Below are 17,831 nucleotides of genomic sequence, written 5' to 3' on the forward strand. Positions count from 1 at the left end.
TTATCCCAAAGTTATGGATCCAGTTGGCCCACTTCCCTTACCTACATTTGTTCCAACACACCAGAGGCTGTTCACCTGGAGACCTGCTGCCATATGGGCACGTCCCCCATTTACACCCACTCCCCGGATTTTCAAGGGCCAGCAAGAGCTCACCAGGCTCCCCGGAACCTCGAAGCTTTCCAAGGCACGGCCCCTCTCTTGGGGCGAACCCATTCCAGGGCACCCTGCCCTTCACAAAGAGAAGAGAATTCTTCCCGGGGCTGCTCTGGGGAATGGGTGGCGTTACTGCACTGGACGCCTTGCAGCGCCCGTCTCTGCCACTCCAGATTCGGGGTTCTGAATCCACCTCCCTTTTGATCTGCTGAAGGCAACGGAGGCCCTCGCCCGTCCCTTCAGAATGGTGCTCACCCATCTCTCAGGACCGACTGACCCATATTTGACTGCTGTTCACATGGAACCCTTCTCCACTTCGGCCTTCAAAGTTCTCGTTTGAATATTTGCTACTACCACCAAGATGTGCACCTGCGGCAGCTCCACCCGGCTGCGCCCTAGGCTTCAAGGCTCCTACTTATCTCCGCGTAGTGTGCGTGGGTGGGTGGACATCGGGAGGGGGGGGGGCAAACCACCACCCCCCATCCGGGCTCCTGTCCCCTTTTTCTCCCAATGACTTGTCTTCTACAGATACTTGATTCCATAACACTGTATAAGGACTTATAACACTGCCAGTAAGAACTCTGAAGGAAGTGAGGTTCATGGAATAAATACTTAAATCACCATTAACAGGCTAGTGGTAGAAAAATGCTGTTAGGTACACTGCCATGAGGACTCAGAAAAACTGAGCAACATATTGGAAATTAGGAGATCATTGCTATATTGTTATAGCAGAAAGCTCGTCCGAATAATGTGCTGCAGTTAATAGAGAACACAAAATTTGTAAAGATGAACTTAGTTAGCCACAGAGATTTCCAAGCAAAGTGTTGAAAATATAGCCTAGTTTCTTACTGTGTATAGTAAAATGTGAGAGGAAAGAGAGAACTGTTTAACCAAAAAGAATCAAGACTTGATAATTTGGGAAATTCTCAACCTGTCCAGATTGTAAAAGAGACTAATAGTAGATTAACTATCAAGGTAGTGTACTCTAAACGGAAAGCCAAGGTTGTAGCTGGCCCACTTTTTGCTAATCCTTTGGAAGGAGGAAACAGTAGGGTCTGAGGGTCTTGAGTATATGCTAAGTTGCTGTCTTTGAAGAAGGGGGCCATGACCATGAGAGGCAGGCGACTTCTAGAAGATGGAGGAGGCAAGGAAAGGAATTCTCCATTAGAGACTCTAGAAGACAATAATCACGCTGTCACCTTGATTTTAGCCCATTTGTACTTACTTTGGATTTCTGACTTTCAGAACTGTAAGATAATAAATTTGTATTGTTTTCAGCCACTAAGTAAGTCTGCAGTAATTTGTTACAGCAGAATGGGAACCTTAACACAGATTTTGGTACTAGAAATGAAGTACCGCTGTAGCAATTCCCTAAGAATTGGAATTGAGCAATGGGCAAAGACTGGAATTTTAAAGAACATGATAGACATCAATAAGAAATATTAACATATTCAATAAGTTAACAGAACACCAAGCAGGATGAATGCAAAGAAAATCACCTGAGTACATCATAGTCAAAGTGAAAAGGAACATATTAGTTTTAAGGAGAAATAAGACTTTAGGCCAATTTGTCAACAGAAACTACTTAAGGCAGAAGATGGAGTCTTCAAATTCTTCTAAGACAAAATAAATACATCTACAAAAAAAGCTAAAGAAAGTGATCTCTCATGGAAGCACAGAACCACTGGAAAGAACAAAGAGCACTAGAAAAAGAGTAAAATATAAATGGCAGACAAATATGAACATAGGCAATTCCATCAAACAAATAATGGTGGTACTTTAGGCTCAAGTACCAAAGAATGTAAAGCAGTCAGTGGCTGTCTATCACATTTACACTGATTAGTCTGGTAATATTTCTCAGGCATTCGTTACTGAGCAAATTATGTCTGTGTGTGCATGTGTCTGTCTCTATATTATTGAAGTATTTCTCCCCTTTTCCTCCCCTCTTATTTTATTTAATGTTTTTTTTTTTATTGATTTTAGAGGGAAAGGGAGAGAGAGATAGAAATATCACTGAGAAACATCGATTGGTTATGTCCTGCATGCCCCCTACTGGGAGTCAAGATAAAAACCCAGCATGTGCCCTGACTAGGAATTGAACCTGTGAATTGAACTCTTGGTTCATGGGTCAATACTCAACCACTAGGTCACAAGGGCCCGGCTCTCTACTCTTTTTCTTTTCTTTCTTTCCTTTTTTTTTTTAGAGATCCAAAACATATTTCCACTCTTTTATAAGCTAGAATAAGAGAACCATGAATGTTATGATCCATTATATTTGCATAAATAATTATACTATGATGGGGAACAGAACTAACTTCTTTGAAAGCAAAATTTGAAAAAGTTTTGTAATTCATCATTTAAATACATATGTGAGGCTTTCAAATAATGGGAATATTATAAATTTTTATTTACATGATACATCTAAAACAAAAAACCAAGAATTAAAAGAAAGCAAAGAAATGATTATCATCCTATATAAGCCTAATATGCTAAGTGTTCTACTGTTCATTTGACCAGTCACTATGACGTACACTGACCACCAGGAGGCAGACACTCTAACCAGTATGTTAGCTTGCTGCTGGGGTTGGCCGATTGCGATTGGTCAAGATGGGCCAGATACGCCCTGGAGCCCTCCTGCAGTCTGATTGTGCACCTGGGGGGTGGGGGTGGGGGGGTCCTTCAGCCTGGCCTGTGCCCTCTCTCAATCCAGGACCCTTCAGGGGATGTCAGAGAGCTGGTTTTGGCCTGGTCTAGGGACTCCACTGGTGCACGAATCCGTTAACAGGGCCTCTAGTAATATAATATTCAGGATAGTTGTTACCTCAGTGGCGTATCAGCAGAATGAGACTTAGAAGAGACTTGATAGACCCAGCAGTACTGGATCTTAACCTAGCCCTTAAGATGGGTGGTAGGTTTCCTAATTTGCATGTCATTATTATACATAAAAATTGACATGGCCCTTTGTATCAAAGGTTACTTAATGAAAATTTTGAAAGGTAATGAAATGAGGTTGCTTAATTAATTAATTTTATTAATTAAAAGGAAGATCTGTAGAAGGAAGTACCTGTTGCATTTCCTGTTCCATGATCACTGTGGATCTGCTGTAAGCCAGGAACTGGCCTTGTTGTCAGATACCAAACTGCGTGTAGGACATCTGTGGCGTGTATACGATTGTGATCTAAAATCACCAAAATGATTTTTAAAATGATTATTCTGTTACATTTACCACAAGACATTTTAAAAAGTATAATACTTTTTAGTTATTCCCATATATAAAATATATGGCTTAAAATGATTTCCCACAATTATATTTTTGTTTCATCTTATTTTTTAAAACCTCTTGATGTGTTAAAAAGTTATTTTAAAAACTCACATTATGAAAACATAATTAAGGGGTTATAGAATAGGAAGGGTAACCAGGGCTAATTTAAAGGCATAGAAAAATATATTTAAGGTTGTAGCTTTTAAAAAGATTTTGTAAATAGTGTTTGGATTATGGAGACCTATTTTTACACAGGGGTGCATAGAACAGTTAAAATTCTGGATACCTGAACATCCCTTGATCCACCCATAAAAAAGAATGATAAATACTTATTTCTCAGCTCTTCTATAAGGATTAAATGTTAAATGGTACATGAACACATTCAAAACAGTGTCTGACACATAGCACATGGTCAAGAAAACATTTGTACTGAAATACCACTGTGTGAGGTCTACAGGTTAAAACCCAGCTTAGCTATTTATAATTTTATAATCTTGGGAAAGATCCTTCTGAGTTTTTAACTTCTCACCTGTGAACAGCAGATAATACAATCTTTCCCAGGAAGATTAAATAAGATAACCTTTGTTAATCTAATGATTATAGTCATAGCTGACATTCAATTAAAAATCAACACTTCAACCAATATTTAATGCGTACTTATGTAGAATTGGCAGCTGATACAATACTAACTGTCAAGGCTTCAGAGCATGATTCAATACACTAGGAGCTTATCATAAATATAATCATTTGTTATTGACCATTTACTATGTTCCATGAATTCTGATGTGTGCTTTATTTACATAGATTATCTTCACTACCTATGGGGTAAGTACTGTTATTCCCATTTACAAACTTGGAAACAAGTTTAGAAAAGTTAGATCCAGAAACTTAGCTTTTTTTTTAGTAATACGTAATATATTTGTTTCTTTTTCAAAAATATATTTTTTGTTGATATCACAGAGGTCTCCCATTTCCCTTCCCTTTCACCCCCTTCTCCCAGGCCATACCCACCCCTCCAGGTCTTCACCTACCCTATTGCCTGTGTCCATATTAGGCACTCAAATATTAACAAAGATGTATATCATGTAATAAGTGAAATCAGATTATAAATAGGTATTGATATTATGATTTACTTTATAAAAATAAACATATAAGAAAAAAGTCTTAAAGAATATATATCAAAATGTTAACAGTAGTCAGTTAACTTTAAATAGTAGGATACAGATTTTCTTTTTAAATTTCTATTTAAAACTTTCCCAAACATGTAATTTAAAAGTGTTTAGTGACTATCTGAAGGGAAAAATAATAAAGGGTTTAAAAACTACTATTATTTGAATTTAAATAATAAGACACGTTAATACTTACAAGGAATGTCTCGATAGCCATTTTCTAATGCACGAAAATAGTTCATGAATTGTAGAATGGGAATGTTAAATATTTCCAATAAACCAGTGTCTTGAAATAAGGTATACATAACCTAAATGTCAATTAAAATAAAGTTCACTTTAAAGTCAGAATTTCTATTTGTAGTTGAGTATATGTTTTTGTGATCTGCATTTAGGAATATTAACCATATATATATTTTTAAGTTATTAATTTTTAAAAAACTCCCCTACAATGAGATCTTTTGAAAACATGAAAAAGGAAGACATTACCCAAAAGCCCATGAAAACCAAAGGAAGATTACCATGTCATGTTCTAGTTTAAAAAATTTCCCATTATTTATAATTTATTAAAGGGCATATGAATTCTATTCTAGTCCTAGGTGTTAAAAGAAGTAATGTTTTTGTCTCTAAAGACTTCAATGAGATGAACTTATATACCTTCCACATAATTTATTCTGTTCTTATGTCTCATAAATAAGACATTTTGGAGTTAATGAGGGTGATATTTTGAGAAGGTTAATCTGATACTATTGTGTGCATCCATCAGGGACAACCTCTAGTCTGGGTAGTAAAATGGACATATTTTTCCATGGTTGTAGCAAGAAATGAACTATTTGGTCTTGAGTAAAAGATAAGGGAGGGCAGGTGAAAAAAGGAAAGCTAGTTTCATTGGTTAGCACTTCATCATCTTTTTCCTTTTTCAACCTCCAGATTTAATATAAAGTAAAACTTTATTACTTTAGTTAAAATTAAATCCCATTATTATAAATAAATTACTTTTCATTTATATGTTTTCAAATTTTCTACTGAAAACTTCATTTGTGAAAATAATAATTCAATAAAAAATGTTGAATTTCTGCATAGACTAACATTATACATTTTTAGATTCTGCTTTTTATAAAGATTCAAAAAATTAATTTATAATAAAAAAGTAGTGGGGATTTTAAACAAACCTGACTGAGGATTCTTCCTGAATTCTCTCCCATTTTTTCTACAAGTTCAAAAATTTGAAAATTCCAGTTGTTCATCTTTTCTATTAATGAATCATAATCTTCTATTAAAATCGGGTCCAGCGATGCTTCCTGTTCAGTCTGTACATACGGGGAGGCGGGGAGAGATCCAAACCAATATATCTTTTATAAATATTGTTAAATCCATATCTAAATGCGAACACTTAAAATTGAGCATTAAAAAGTAGTCAGTTCTGTTTTCTACAACCGTTTCTTTCAAATACAATCTGTACTTCCTATTTCCTCTCTCTGTAAATGCTATTTTCACATAAATATAAACGTGCCCCCTATATATCAGAACATTTTTTACTCTTTACTTTTATAAATAAAAAAAAATATTTCTGAAACACTATACAAATCTCAATTCCATTTTCATTTTAGAATTTAGAGGTATCAAGGATAATAGAAACTTGTATCCTTATAGTGGCATTTATTAACTTCCCAAGAAAAATGGATGAGTTTTTACCTAAAAAGCTTAAATTATGAACTTTCAGAACAAAAAAGTGTTATTTTAAATAAGTAGATTATTTCATTGTTTTTAATGACGATACACATTTCTCAGATCTTAACATACATTACTTTCCATGTGGATATTTTTTCATTATATACCTACTATAAAACTAAATAAAATGAGTTCATTGTAAAATGAATGCACTTGGTTGTTCTCCGATAATGAGTTTAGAAGTAGTTACTTTTTTTACCCAAGATTTTCTTTAATGTGATAGAGTGACTCTCAGTAAAAAATTTCAAAGTATCATAATATTTAAAACATTGTTCTGAGCAAAAATAACAAAACTAAACTATGCACTAATATTTCACCTTAACATAATTATATTATAAGTTTTACATTTGGTTGCTGTTCATTCTGTGCCTCTTCTGTTAGGTGATTATCATCTTCCAAAATTAATTTTCTGCAGTCTCTGTCCTCTGTTTCCACTTCTTGTTGAGCTTCTGTAAGGTTGAGTGATTCTTTTGAGAAATTGGTGTTGTCTTCATCACCTTTCAAAAAAAGTCATATATAAAAATAAAACTTCCCCTACATGGATAGTTTCGTAAGAAAATTATTTGAAAAAATATTCAGATAACGTGAACCATTAGGGCGTTAAATCTAAATAAATGACATTAAAACATTAATTACCATTAATCCTATCTTGCTGGACAATTTGGCCCACGCATCTTGTGCTCGGGCAGTACAAACACTTCACCTGATGTATCTACTCATGGATGAAAGGGACGAGTGGATAGTCTTTATAAAAGTGAGAACAAAAAGAAGTCCCCAAAACATTTTTTACAAATTTGATGTAAACAATTTCTAACATCTGAAATGGTTTGTATTTTGAACCTGAAAATAAGATTAAAGCACATCTAAAAATCAAAGCACATATTAAATGTAAACTGTAATTAAAATTAAGAGAAAAGGGAAGAAAATATGCCATTGAAGCAAGTTACAAAAGAATATAACATCTAGGTAAAAAAATTAAAACACAGTATCGTAAGTGTGAATTATTTCTCTACCAATGTGATTAAAAATATCCTTTTCTCAAATCACATGGAAAAGAGAAGCAGCGCTGTTAGCTAAATAGTATTCATCCAGAGGTATAAAAGTATTCCTATTTCTTCTATTTGTAATATCCTGAACAAAAAACTTTTCCAAAACTCATCAACCGTAGAATACATAAACTAATGTACTCAATTGAACATTACAGAGCAAAGAGAGAGAACTACAATCACATGCAACAATACGTATGATTCTTAAAAATATAATGTTGAGCCCTGGCAGGTGTTGCTCAATGGTAGAGTGTTGGCCTATGCCCTGAAAAGTCTCGGGTTCAATTCCTGGTCAAGGTATCTGGGTTGCAGGTTCGATCCCCTGCCCCAGTTGGGGCACATGTGGGAGGAACCCAATCGCTCTTATTACTATTTTGAGTGTTTTTATCATGAAGTAGTGTTGTTTGATTTTGTCATGATTTTTATGCATCTATTAAGATTATGTGTTTTTTCTCTCTTTTTTTAAAATGTGGTATATTATACTGATTGATTTCAAATATTAAACTGCCCTTGCATTTCTGGAATAAACATATCTTCGTCATGTCGTGACTGTTTTATATATTGTTGGACTCAGTTTGCTAGTATGTTAAGGATTTTTGTGTCTATACATATAAGACATACTGGTCTGTAGTTTTCTTGTGATGCCTTTGGTTATGATATCAGGGTAATACTGGTCTTACAGAATGAGTGGGAAGTTTGCTCTTCTATTTTTTGGAAGAGGTTTTTTTTTTTTTAAAGAATTGGTCTTTGTTGTTGTTTTTCTAACAGCACTTTAAAGTGTAAGAGCCAAAACTATTGAATTGCACACTTTAAAATGAATAACTATGTAAAGAGATTCCTAGGAGCCTACAATCCCTGAAAGGGCCTACCTACTTCTGTACTTTTATATTCCTAGGGTGACGCTACCAAAAGAACTGCTCATTTTACCAGTCCCTGGCCCTCTGGCAAACACCCTTTTGGTAGCCTCAAACTCCAGACTCACTCTTTTGGACTTCTATCCTCCTCCAGATCTAGTGGTATTTCTGAGAAGCTTCAAGCAGATTTTTTTGTTAATAATTTGTACAGCTTTTCTACCTACCTTCGGGGAAATGTTGGTGCAAGTTAACTATTACTGGAAGACTGATAATCAATTGTTTAATGTTATAAAACTACTATAATTTTATCACCATCGATATTTTTTTGTTTGAGCATAAGAAGTATTTCAGAATGATATCATTAAATTTTAAAATAAGTCCTTTCTGTGCCATAAAAAAATTATGCAAACCTTTTGGCATTAGATTATGCAGTACAAATTTCAACATTATTATACTTTATTTTGCTATTTATGAGCCAAACCCATCATCTAAGACAATATTCATTTGTACAGCCATTTTTACTCTTCAAAATACTTTCACCATCTATTATTTATACTTTTCTCTTAATAACTCCTCTCTGAAGTAGATAAAAAACACCATAATGTTTATTTTAAAGGTGGATAGAAAGAAGTTAAACTCATTTATTCATCCTAAAAAGTAATGTAAAAAATTGCTCATAAACACTCACCTAATTTCCCATTGCAGTAGTCTGTACTTGACTCTGATTCAGATGTTGAAACATATTTCAGTATTTGATGTCCACAGCTTATAAAGTAAAATAGAAATATATATGCATATATAAACATCTATATATAATATATGAGAGAAAATTTTAAAATCTAAGTACAATTATAAAAATCTGCTCAATTTTTAACCAAGGTCCCAAATGCAACACACTCTAATAATACAATCTCTATAAATTTAAAATGATTTATCTAGAAGGCATCTGTGTAACCTGAAGAAAATAACATATTTTGAAAGTCAACATTGATGTCGGAAGTAAACAGTATCTAAGCAGAAATGAGAATGAACACCATATGAACTGGGTATTATAAACAGGCACTAAAACAGTGCATATGAAATAATTCTTTTACATTTACTGATATAATGAATAGACTACAACTATATTTCACTTCAGATGGAGATCATTTCATTGGAAAATGAATGATAGCACTGAGATGAGTTTTATTTAGAATAAATTCTACTAGATAAATAAGGAAAGGAATATAGTCTTAATTCATCATCTAGTTATTATATAGAACTAGAATATTAGTAATACTTTAAACATATATTGTAAAACAAATAAACGTTTGGGAAACTTACCTGTTACATACATTGCTATCAGAATTTCTAAGTTGTTGATAAAAATCTGGTAAAGTGGGTACATTGCCCAGAGATCTGTGTAAAGTAACACTTGGCTTAGTAAGAAAATCAGCAGTATCAGGAAACTCTATAGGCGATCGACTCGTTAGGGAGCCAGGAGACACTGGCGGTCCATGACCAGGAGAATTCACGGGACTCAGGCTGGGTAAAACACCTTGGAAAGTTAAAAGAGAGGAAAGAGATAGATAAATAATCATGCTTGTGTATGGTGTTTATTGTTTATGTTTGTGTACTTATAAAGAGTATTTTCCTTCTTTAAATAAAGCAAAGTATTTACAATTAAATGATAAAATAGACTTGTAGATGGAGCTCTATCTTCAAGACATTCTAGAAATTTAAGCAGAAAATAGTGGTCATCATTAGTGACTGGGGATAAACACCCCGTGGCAGGATAGCACATTACAAGTGAATACTAAGAGTAGAACTCACATGTACATACTGTGTGGCACAAATTTTCCTAATTCTTTACCTTTTACATTTTGTGTCCCTGCCAGCTTGATTATCTACATGAGCAGAGTATTTTTACCAAATTTTATTGAATATTTTCCAGTACAATAAAATTCATTTTTATTCAAAAATCCAATTTCTTAATAGCATTAAGCAAGTTGAGCATATAATGAAAATTATATGTTGACACAATAGCATACCTCTTAAAATATGCAAATTTGTCCAGCTTATTTATTCAACAAAACACTTGAGAGTTTAGTACATGCTGGGAAATGTGCTGGGTTTCACAATGAAGAAAAAAATACCATCTCTGTAATTCAACACACCTAGAGTTTAGTGGCGAGTAGGAGCAAGTGCTTTGTGCTAAGGGAAAATCAGTGCTTCGGAAATGTGCTGAGTGCTTTGAACTAAGGCTGTATGGGTACATTGGGAAGGAAGGCAGACTTAACATTTTATTTGGAAATAAAGATCCAAGTAAAGTATGAATCAGGGAGGAAAGCAAATAACAGTTATTAAGGACCTATATTTTTAGGCACAGAGGTGAATGCTTAAGAGACTGTGTGAGATGGTTAATTTTATGTGCCAACTTAGCTAAGCCATGGTGCCCAGCTGTTTTGGTCAAAAAGCAGTCTAGATGTTGCTGTGAAGGCATTTTTCAGATGTGGTTAATATTTATTTATATTAGTGTTCTGGGTAGAGCAGATTATCCTTCATAATGTGAGTTGGCCTCATTTTCAATTAGTTAAAGGCCTTAAGAGAAAAGGCTGAGGTCTTCCCAAAAGGTAGGAATTTGCCTCCAGAGTGCCTTTGTTTTTTGTTGTTGTTTTTAATCTTCACTCAAGGATATTTTTCCATTGACTTTTAGAGAGTGGAAGAGAGAGGGAAAGACAGAAACACATCAATTGGTTGCCTCCTGCACACACCCCCACCAGAGCCCGGGCCCTGCAGGAGCCTGCAACCGAGGTACATGCCTTGACCGGAACTGAACCCGGGACTCTTTGGTCCACAGGCTGATGCTCTACCTGCTGAGCCAAACTGGCTAGGGTCAGACTGCCTTTGGACGCTGCTAGAATTTCCATGCTGGCAGCCTGCACTAAAAATTTCAGACCTTATAGTCCTCACAGTCTCACAAAACAAAGCCTTAAAATAAATCCTTTGTGCACCCCCTTCCTCTCTACATACATGCATACATGCACATATATGTTATGTATGTTCACACACACACACACACACACACACACACACACATCCTAAGAGTTCTGTTTCTCTAGAAAACCTTGACTGATACGATGGAGTTTTATTCAATCTTCACAGTAACCATGTGAGTTAAGTAGCATTTTCATTTTATATGTGAAGAAAAAATACTACCAAAAAAAAAAAGTTTCCCTAAGGAACTTAATTTAGTTAGCAGTTAACACTGTGAAGAAACACTCTAAAAAGGGCTGTCACTGCTGTTCTATTAGGTTAATTTATTGAGAGGCTCCTATAAATCTTATATGGGCTGAGTGGGTTTTATAAATATTCTGGTCAGTGTAATGTTTCAGAAGAAGAAACTAAAGACTAGAGAGGGAAAGGGCCTTGCTTATCAAAGTCAAAACGGTTAGTTACTAACTGGATAAAAAAGCTCAAATTTTCAGCATTCTTTTCTCTAATTATACCAGCAAGTGTTAAAAAATCCAGAAAAATAGGCTGAGAAGACTAAAGCATAAATAACCTTAGGGTAGAAATTTGATATAGAAAAGCTTCAAGGAGAGGAAAAAATGGTAGAGGAAAACCTAGCAACCCTTAAGAAAGATATCCTACAATATAGATCCATTTTTATTTTAAACTGTGTGCACATTATATTTTATATATTATGAAATATAATGTGCACACAGAAAAGTTTCAACAGGAATGCTTATCATTCAAACTAAGACATAAAACACGGCTCTAGATCAGAAACCCTTCCTAAACTGCCCTCCCTCTCATTAAAGGAAATCATTATTTTGACTGTTGTAATACCGTTTTTCTTGCCTTTCTTTATATTTATACCATGTGTGTATATGTATCTTTTAACAATTTAGATGAGTTCTTCCCTTTTTTATCTTTGTAAATTATATCAGACTAGAGGCCTGGTGCACAAAATTTGTGCACTCGGGGGGTCCCTCAGCCCAGCCTGTGCCCTCTTGCAGTTCGGGAGCTCTCGGGGGATGTCTGAAAGCCCATGGGGAGTGGGCCTAAGCCAGCAATTGGACATCCTTAGCACTGCTGTGGAAGCGGGAGAGGCTCCCGCCACCACCACTGTGCTCACCAGCCGTGAGCCTGGCTTCTGGCTGAGCAGCACTCCCCCTATGGGAGTGCACTGATCACCAGGGAGCAGCTCCTGCGTTAAGCATCTGCCCCCTGGTGGTCAGTGCATGTCATAGCGACCGGTCATTCCTCTGTTCAGTCAATTTGCATATTAGCCTTTTATTATATAGGATAGTATATATAAATGTGTCTATGCCAGCCGTGGGCAAACTACGGCCCGTGGGCCGGATCCGACCAGTTTGAAATGAATAAAACTAAAAAAAAAAAAAAGACCGTACCTTTTTATGTAATGATGTTTACTTTGAATTTATATTAGTTCACACAAACACTCCATCCATGCTTTTGTTCCGGCCCTCCAGTCCAGTTTAAGAACCCATTGTGGCCCTCGAGTCAAAAAGTTTGCCCACCCCTGGTCTATGCCTTGCTTACTTGACATTTTAAAAAGATATTTCCACCCTAGCCGGTTTGGCTCAGTGGATAGAGCAGTGTCCTGCGGACTCAAGGGTCCCAAGTTCGATTCCAGTCAAGGGCATGTACCTTGGTTGCAGGCACATACCCCAGTGGGGAGTGTGCAGGAGGCAGCTGATCGATGTTTCTCTCTCATCAATGTTTCTAGCTCTCTATCCCTCTCCCTTCCTCTCCTTAAGAAATCAATAAAATATTTTTAAAAAAAGATATTTCCATGTAGCAGCATGTGACTGTAGTTCATTCATTTTCAATGCTGTATAAGGCTGTCACATTTTACTTTCCCAGCAGCAATGTAGGAGTGTTCCACTTCTGGACATTTTTATCAACACTTGTTATTGTCTGTCTTTATAATTAAAGACATCAAAGTGGGTGTGAGGTCATAGTTCATTGCTTTTGATTTGCATTTCCCTAATTAATGATGCTAAACACCTTTTCATGTGGTTATGGGCCATTTTTATATCTTCTTTGGAGAAACTTCTATTCAGAGTTTTTGCCCATTTTTAAATGAGATCTTTTGTCTTTTTATTATTGAGTTGTAAAACATCTTCCTATATTCTGGATACTAGTCCATTGTTAAATATATTATTTGCAAGTATTTTTTTTCCATCCTGTGCATTGTCTTTTCTTTTTAGGTGTTTGCTGAAGTACAGATGTTTTTAATTTTAATGAATTCCAATTATCAATTTTTTCCATTTATGGACTGTGCTTTCGGTGTCTTATCCAAAAACACTTCACTCAATACCTACAGCCACAAAGATTTTCTATGTTTTCTACAAGTTTTATGGTTTAACCCTTATATTTGAGTCTAGGATGCATCTTGAGTTAATTTTAAGTATGATGACATATGGAGTTCCAAATTCATTCTTTTGCATGTGTATATCCAGTTGTTCCAACACCATTTGTTAAAAACACTATTCCTTCCCCACTGAATTATCTTGGCACCCTTGGTGAAAATCAGTTGACCATGTAAAGGTTTATTTATGGAATTATTTTCTTAATTTCTGTTTTGCATTGTTTATTGCAAGTAAATAGAAATACAATTGATTTTTACATACAGATCTTGTATCCTGCCACAGTGATGAACTTGCTTTCTGGTTGTAAAAGATGTTAACGAATTTCTTGGGATTTTATGAATATATGATTATGTCATCTGCAAATATAGGTTAAATTCTTTAATTCCTTTTTACCTAACTGCCCTGGTTAGAATCTCCAATCCAGTATTAAGTAGAAGTGGCACTTATTTTTTTTTTTTTTTAAATATATTTTATTGATTTTTTACAGAGAGGAAGGGAGAGAGATAGAGAGTTAGAAACATTGATGAGAGAGAAACATCGATCAGCTGCCTCCTGCACATCTCCTACTGGGGATGTGCCCGCAACCCAGGTACATGCCCTTGACCGGAATCGAACCTGGGACCTTTCAGTCTGCAGGCCGACGCTCTATCCACTGAGCCAAACCGGTTTTGGCAAGTGGCACTTATTTTATAGTTGTTAAAATTATTTTATAATTTTATAATTTATAGTTCTCTTTGGTGAGGCATTATTGACATATTCTTCTTAAAAACTTTAGCTGTAATTTCCTTTAGTTCTTTGAACATATGTATAATAGCAGATTTAAAGTCATTGCTAAGCCCAAAATCCAATTTCCCCCTCAGGGAAATATTTTGTTACTTGTTTTTACTTGTATATATGGCAAAAATTTCTTGATTCTTTGCATGTTTCATAATTTTTTTGAAAACTGAACATTTAACAATTCTGGTATCAGACTCTTCATACCCCCAAGGTTTGTTATATTGCTGGTTTTGTTTGTTTTATTGTTTCTGATTATTTGTTGAGTGACGCTCCTGAACTCATTATAAATAGATTCTGTTTTCTACTTTTTTATGATTGCCCTAGAGTTTGCAATATACATTTACAACTAACTCGAATCCAGTTTCAAATAACATTCTGTTAAAATAACAAAATAATGCTAATTCTTCCATTCTTGTATCATTGCTGTCATTCATTTCACTTATATAGAAGCATACATAAATATATACATATACATACATAATATATACATATATATATACTAGTATACATACACATAAAATATATATATAAGCACACAAGTTCAAATACATTGTTACTCTCATTTTAAACAAATTAAACAAGGGCAGCCTTTGTTATCTGTAGACCAAATAAATATAAGAAAAATAAGTTTTTACTTTACCTTGATTTTTTTTTCTTCAATGCTCTTCCTTTCTCTATAGATTGAAACTTCTGACCTATATTAGTTTCCTTCTCTTTAAAGAACTTCTTTGAACATCTTTTGCAAGTCAGATCTATTAGCAACAAGTTCCCTCAATTTCTGAAAAAGTATTTTTCTCCTTCACTTTTAGAGGATAATTTTGCTGGGACAGAATTATAGGTTGGTGCTTGTTTCTCAAGACTAAATATTTCACTCTGTTCACTGTTTCTTTTCTATGTGTTCTAATTCCCTGTTGATCTTGTCATCCATTTTGTCCATCTTTCCTTCTATTTCTTTTAAAACATTGTTATTTTAAAGACTTTTTAAAATCCAACATCAATATATATTTAGAAGTCCTCCTAGTGTCTATTTTTCTTGCTTATAAATAATATTTTCCTGACTCTTCACATTTTAGTTTTTATTGTAGGCCACACATTTATATAAAAGAATTTTGTGATTGTGCATCTTACTGCCCCAAACCACACACAGTGTAGTTTAAAATCAGAATATCAGTGCTGTTCTCTTATGACTATGTTGTACCTATAAAATATTTCATTCAAAAAGTTTTAAAGCAAAAGGAGTAAAATGGATCAAAAGGTACCAACTTCCAGTTATAAAACAAATAAGTCACGGGGATGTAATGTACAGCATGGTGACTATCCTATATAATAAAATAGAAACATGCAAATTAACTGTCCCTCCACTATACTCAAGCCATGCCCACAAGCTACACCCACCGCCAATGAGGAGCGAGTATGCAAATTAACCCAACTAAGATGGTGGCAGCCATGGAGCTAGAGTGAGCAGGAGGCTTGGTTTGCCCCTGGCGATGGAGGAAGCCAAGCTTCCCGCCTGCCCTGGCTGGCCCTGGGATCTGCTCAAGGCTACAAAGTTTCACTTATAGAAGATAAATAAATCCCAGAAAAAAAGAAAAAAAAGAGAGGCTGGGAGCTTGGGTCGCCAGGGGGCGTGGCAAGCCTGAAAACAGTCATCAGCCCCTCACCCAGGCTGGACGGGCACCTCAGCAGGACTCCCCCACCCTGAAGGGGCTGTGGGCAGCCTGAAAACGGCCCTCAGCCCCTCACCCAGGCTGGCCACACCCCCATGGGGTGAGGGTACCCACTGGGGGGCTTGGCCAGCCTGCAAACAGCCATCAGCCCCTCACCTAGGCTGGCCAGGGGCCCCAGCAGGACCCCCACCCTGATCCGGGACACCCTTCAGGGCAAACCAGCTGGCCTCCACCTGTGCACCAGGCCTCTATCCTACATAATAAAAGGGTAATATGCAAATTGACCCTACCAGCAGAATGACTGGAAATGACTGGTCACTATGACACACTGACCACCAGGGAGCAGACCCTCAATGCAGGAGCTGCTCCCTGGTGGTCAGTGCACTACCACAGGGGGAGCTCTGCTCAGCCACAAGCCAGGCTGATGGCTGCCAGCACAGCAGTGGTGGCGGGAGCCTCTCCCGCTTCCTCAGCAGCGCTAAGGATGTCCGATTGCAGCTTAGGCCTTCTCCCCGCTGGCAAGTGGGCATCACCTGAGGGCTCCTGGGCTACCAGAGGGATGTCTGACTGCAGCTTAGGCCCAATCCCCCGAGGTGTGGGCCTAAGCTAGTAGGTGGACATCCCCTGAAGGGCCCCAGACTGCAAGAGGGCACCGGCCAGGCTGAGGGACCCCCCTGAGTGCACAAATTTTTGTGCACTAGGCCTCTAGTAGTTAATATTGTTTTGCATATTTGAAAGTTGCTAAGAGAGATCTTAAGATTTCTCACTACAAGAAAAAATTTTTAACTATATATGTTGAGAGATACTAGTTAGACTAATTGTGTGATCATTTTGCAATATATACAAAACATTATGTTGTACACAAGAAACTAATGTAATGTTATAGATTAATTATACCTCAAATTAGTAAATAAACAGAAAATTCCTATTTAGGATGGCTAAGGATATATTAAGGGTTCTTTCTACTCTCATGGTAAGACTTTTTTTTCTCTCCGTAATTTCCAGGCTACTGAATACCCTTTTCTGGGGATTTTCCCTTGTTCTGGATATGTGAGTCTGGGTCTGCAAAAATTCAGGTTAATTAAATAGATCTACCCCTCCCTCCCCCGCTCCCCCCACCGAATCCCTAGTGCCTAATAGAGTTCGTGGCATAGAGATACTAAAAAAGGTGTCTGAATGAATGAGCAAATTGTGATCTAATAGCCAACTCAATTGCTTAGTCATGTTAACTTACAACACATAGAACAGTCTTCAAAATTAGTCACTAATGTGTAATAAAAAAATTTTGCACTACCATATACTTTGAGACCTCCCACATTTAAATCATAAAAAAAAATGAGAACTTACCAGCTCTTCTTAGACCTATATGGTGAGATAGCGATATAGATGCTGACCTTTGCTTCGGGATTGTCAGTGGGTTTGAACTAAAAGGCCCATTTAAGTAGCCTCCTTGACTAAAAGGGAAAGACAATAGGTTAACAATTTTAAAACTGGGAAACTTCTTCATTTTTATTCATGGTCTTCAATTAGCAAATAATGGCTTTGCAGGCCATAAGGTCTCTGTTCCAACTACTCAACTTTGCCATTGTAGCATAAAAGAAGCCATAGACAGCAATAATTAAGTATGACGGTGTTTCAATATAATTTTACAAAAATGGGTTACATTGCTAAACCCTAGCATATAGCTGGATATCGGTATCATCTGGATTGCTTCTTCCAACACAGATTGCTAGTCCCACCCCCAGGATTTCTGCTAAACCAAGGTTAGAACCAGATAATCGGCATTTCTAATAA

The 17,831-nt window shown here is 36.2% G+C and overlaps 2 protein-coding genes across 5 annotated transcripts in view; one reads left to right on the top strand and one right to left on the bottom strand.

Moving 5' to 3' along the window:
* Positions 1 to 17,831, top strand: part of PSMA1 (proteasome 20S subunit alpha 1) — a 289,029-nt gene that overhangs the window by 33,165 nt on the left and 238,033 nt on the right. The gene's annotated exons all lie outside the window — the stretch shown is intronic.
* Positions 1 to 17,831, bottom strand: part of PDE3B (phosphodiesterase 3B) — a gene marked incomplete at both ends in the record, with an annotated part of 154,320 nt that overhangs the window by 24,299 nt on the left and 112,190 nt on the right. The window contains 7 exon segments of the mRNA XM_081098860.1: positions 3,218 to 3,331; positions 4,781 to 4,892; positions 5,754 to 5,891; positions 6,658 to 6,809; positions 8,901 to 8,977; positions 9,536 to 9,749; positions 17,385 to 17,491. Coding sequence (XP_080954986.1) covers positions 3,218 to 3,331; positions 4,781 to 4,892; positions 5,754 to 5,891; positions 6,658 to 6,809; positions 8,901 to 8,977; positions 9,536 to 9,749; positions 17,385 to 17,491 — 914 coding nt within the window.

This window comes from Myotis nattereri, assembly GCF_964212035.1.
Source record: "Myotis nattereri genome assembly, chromosome: 9".
Classification (NCBI taxonomy): Eukaryota; Metazoa; Chordata; class Mammalia; order Chiroptera; family Vespertilionidae; genus Myotis; species Myotis nattereri.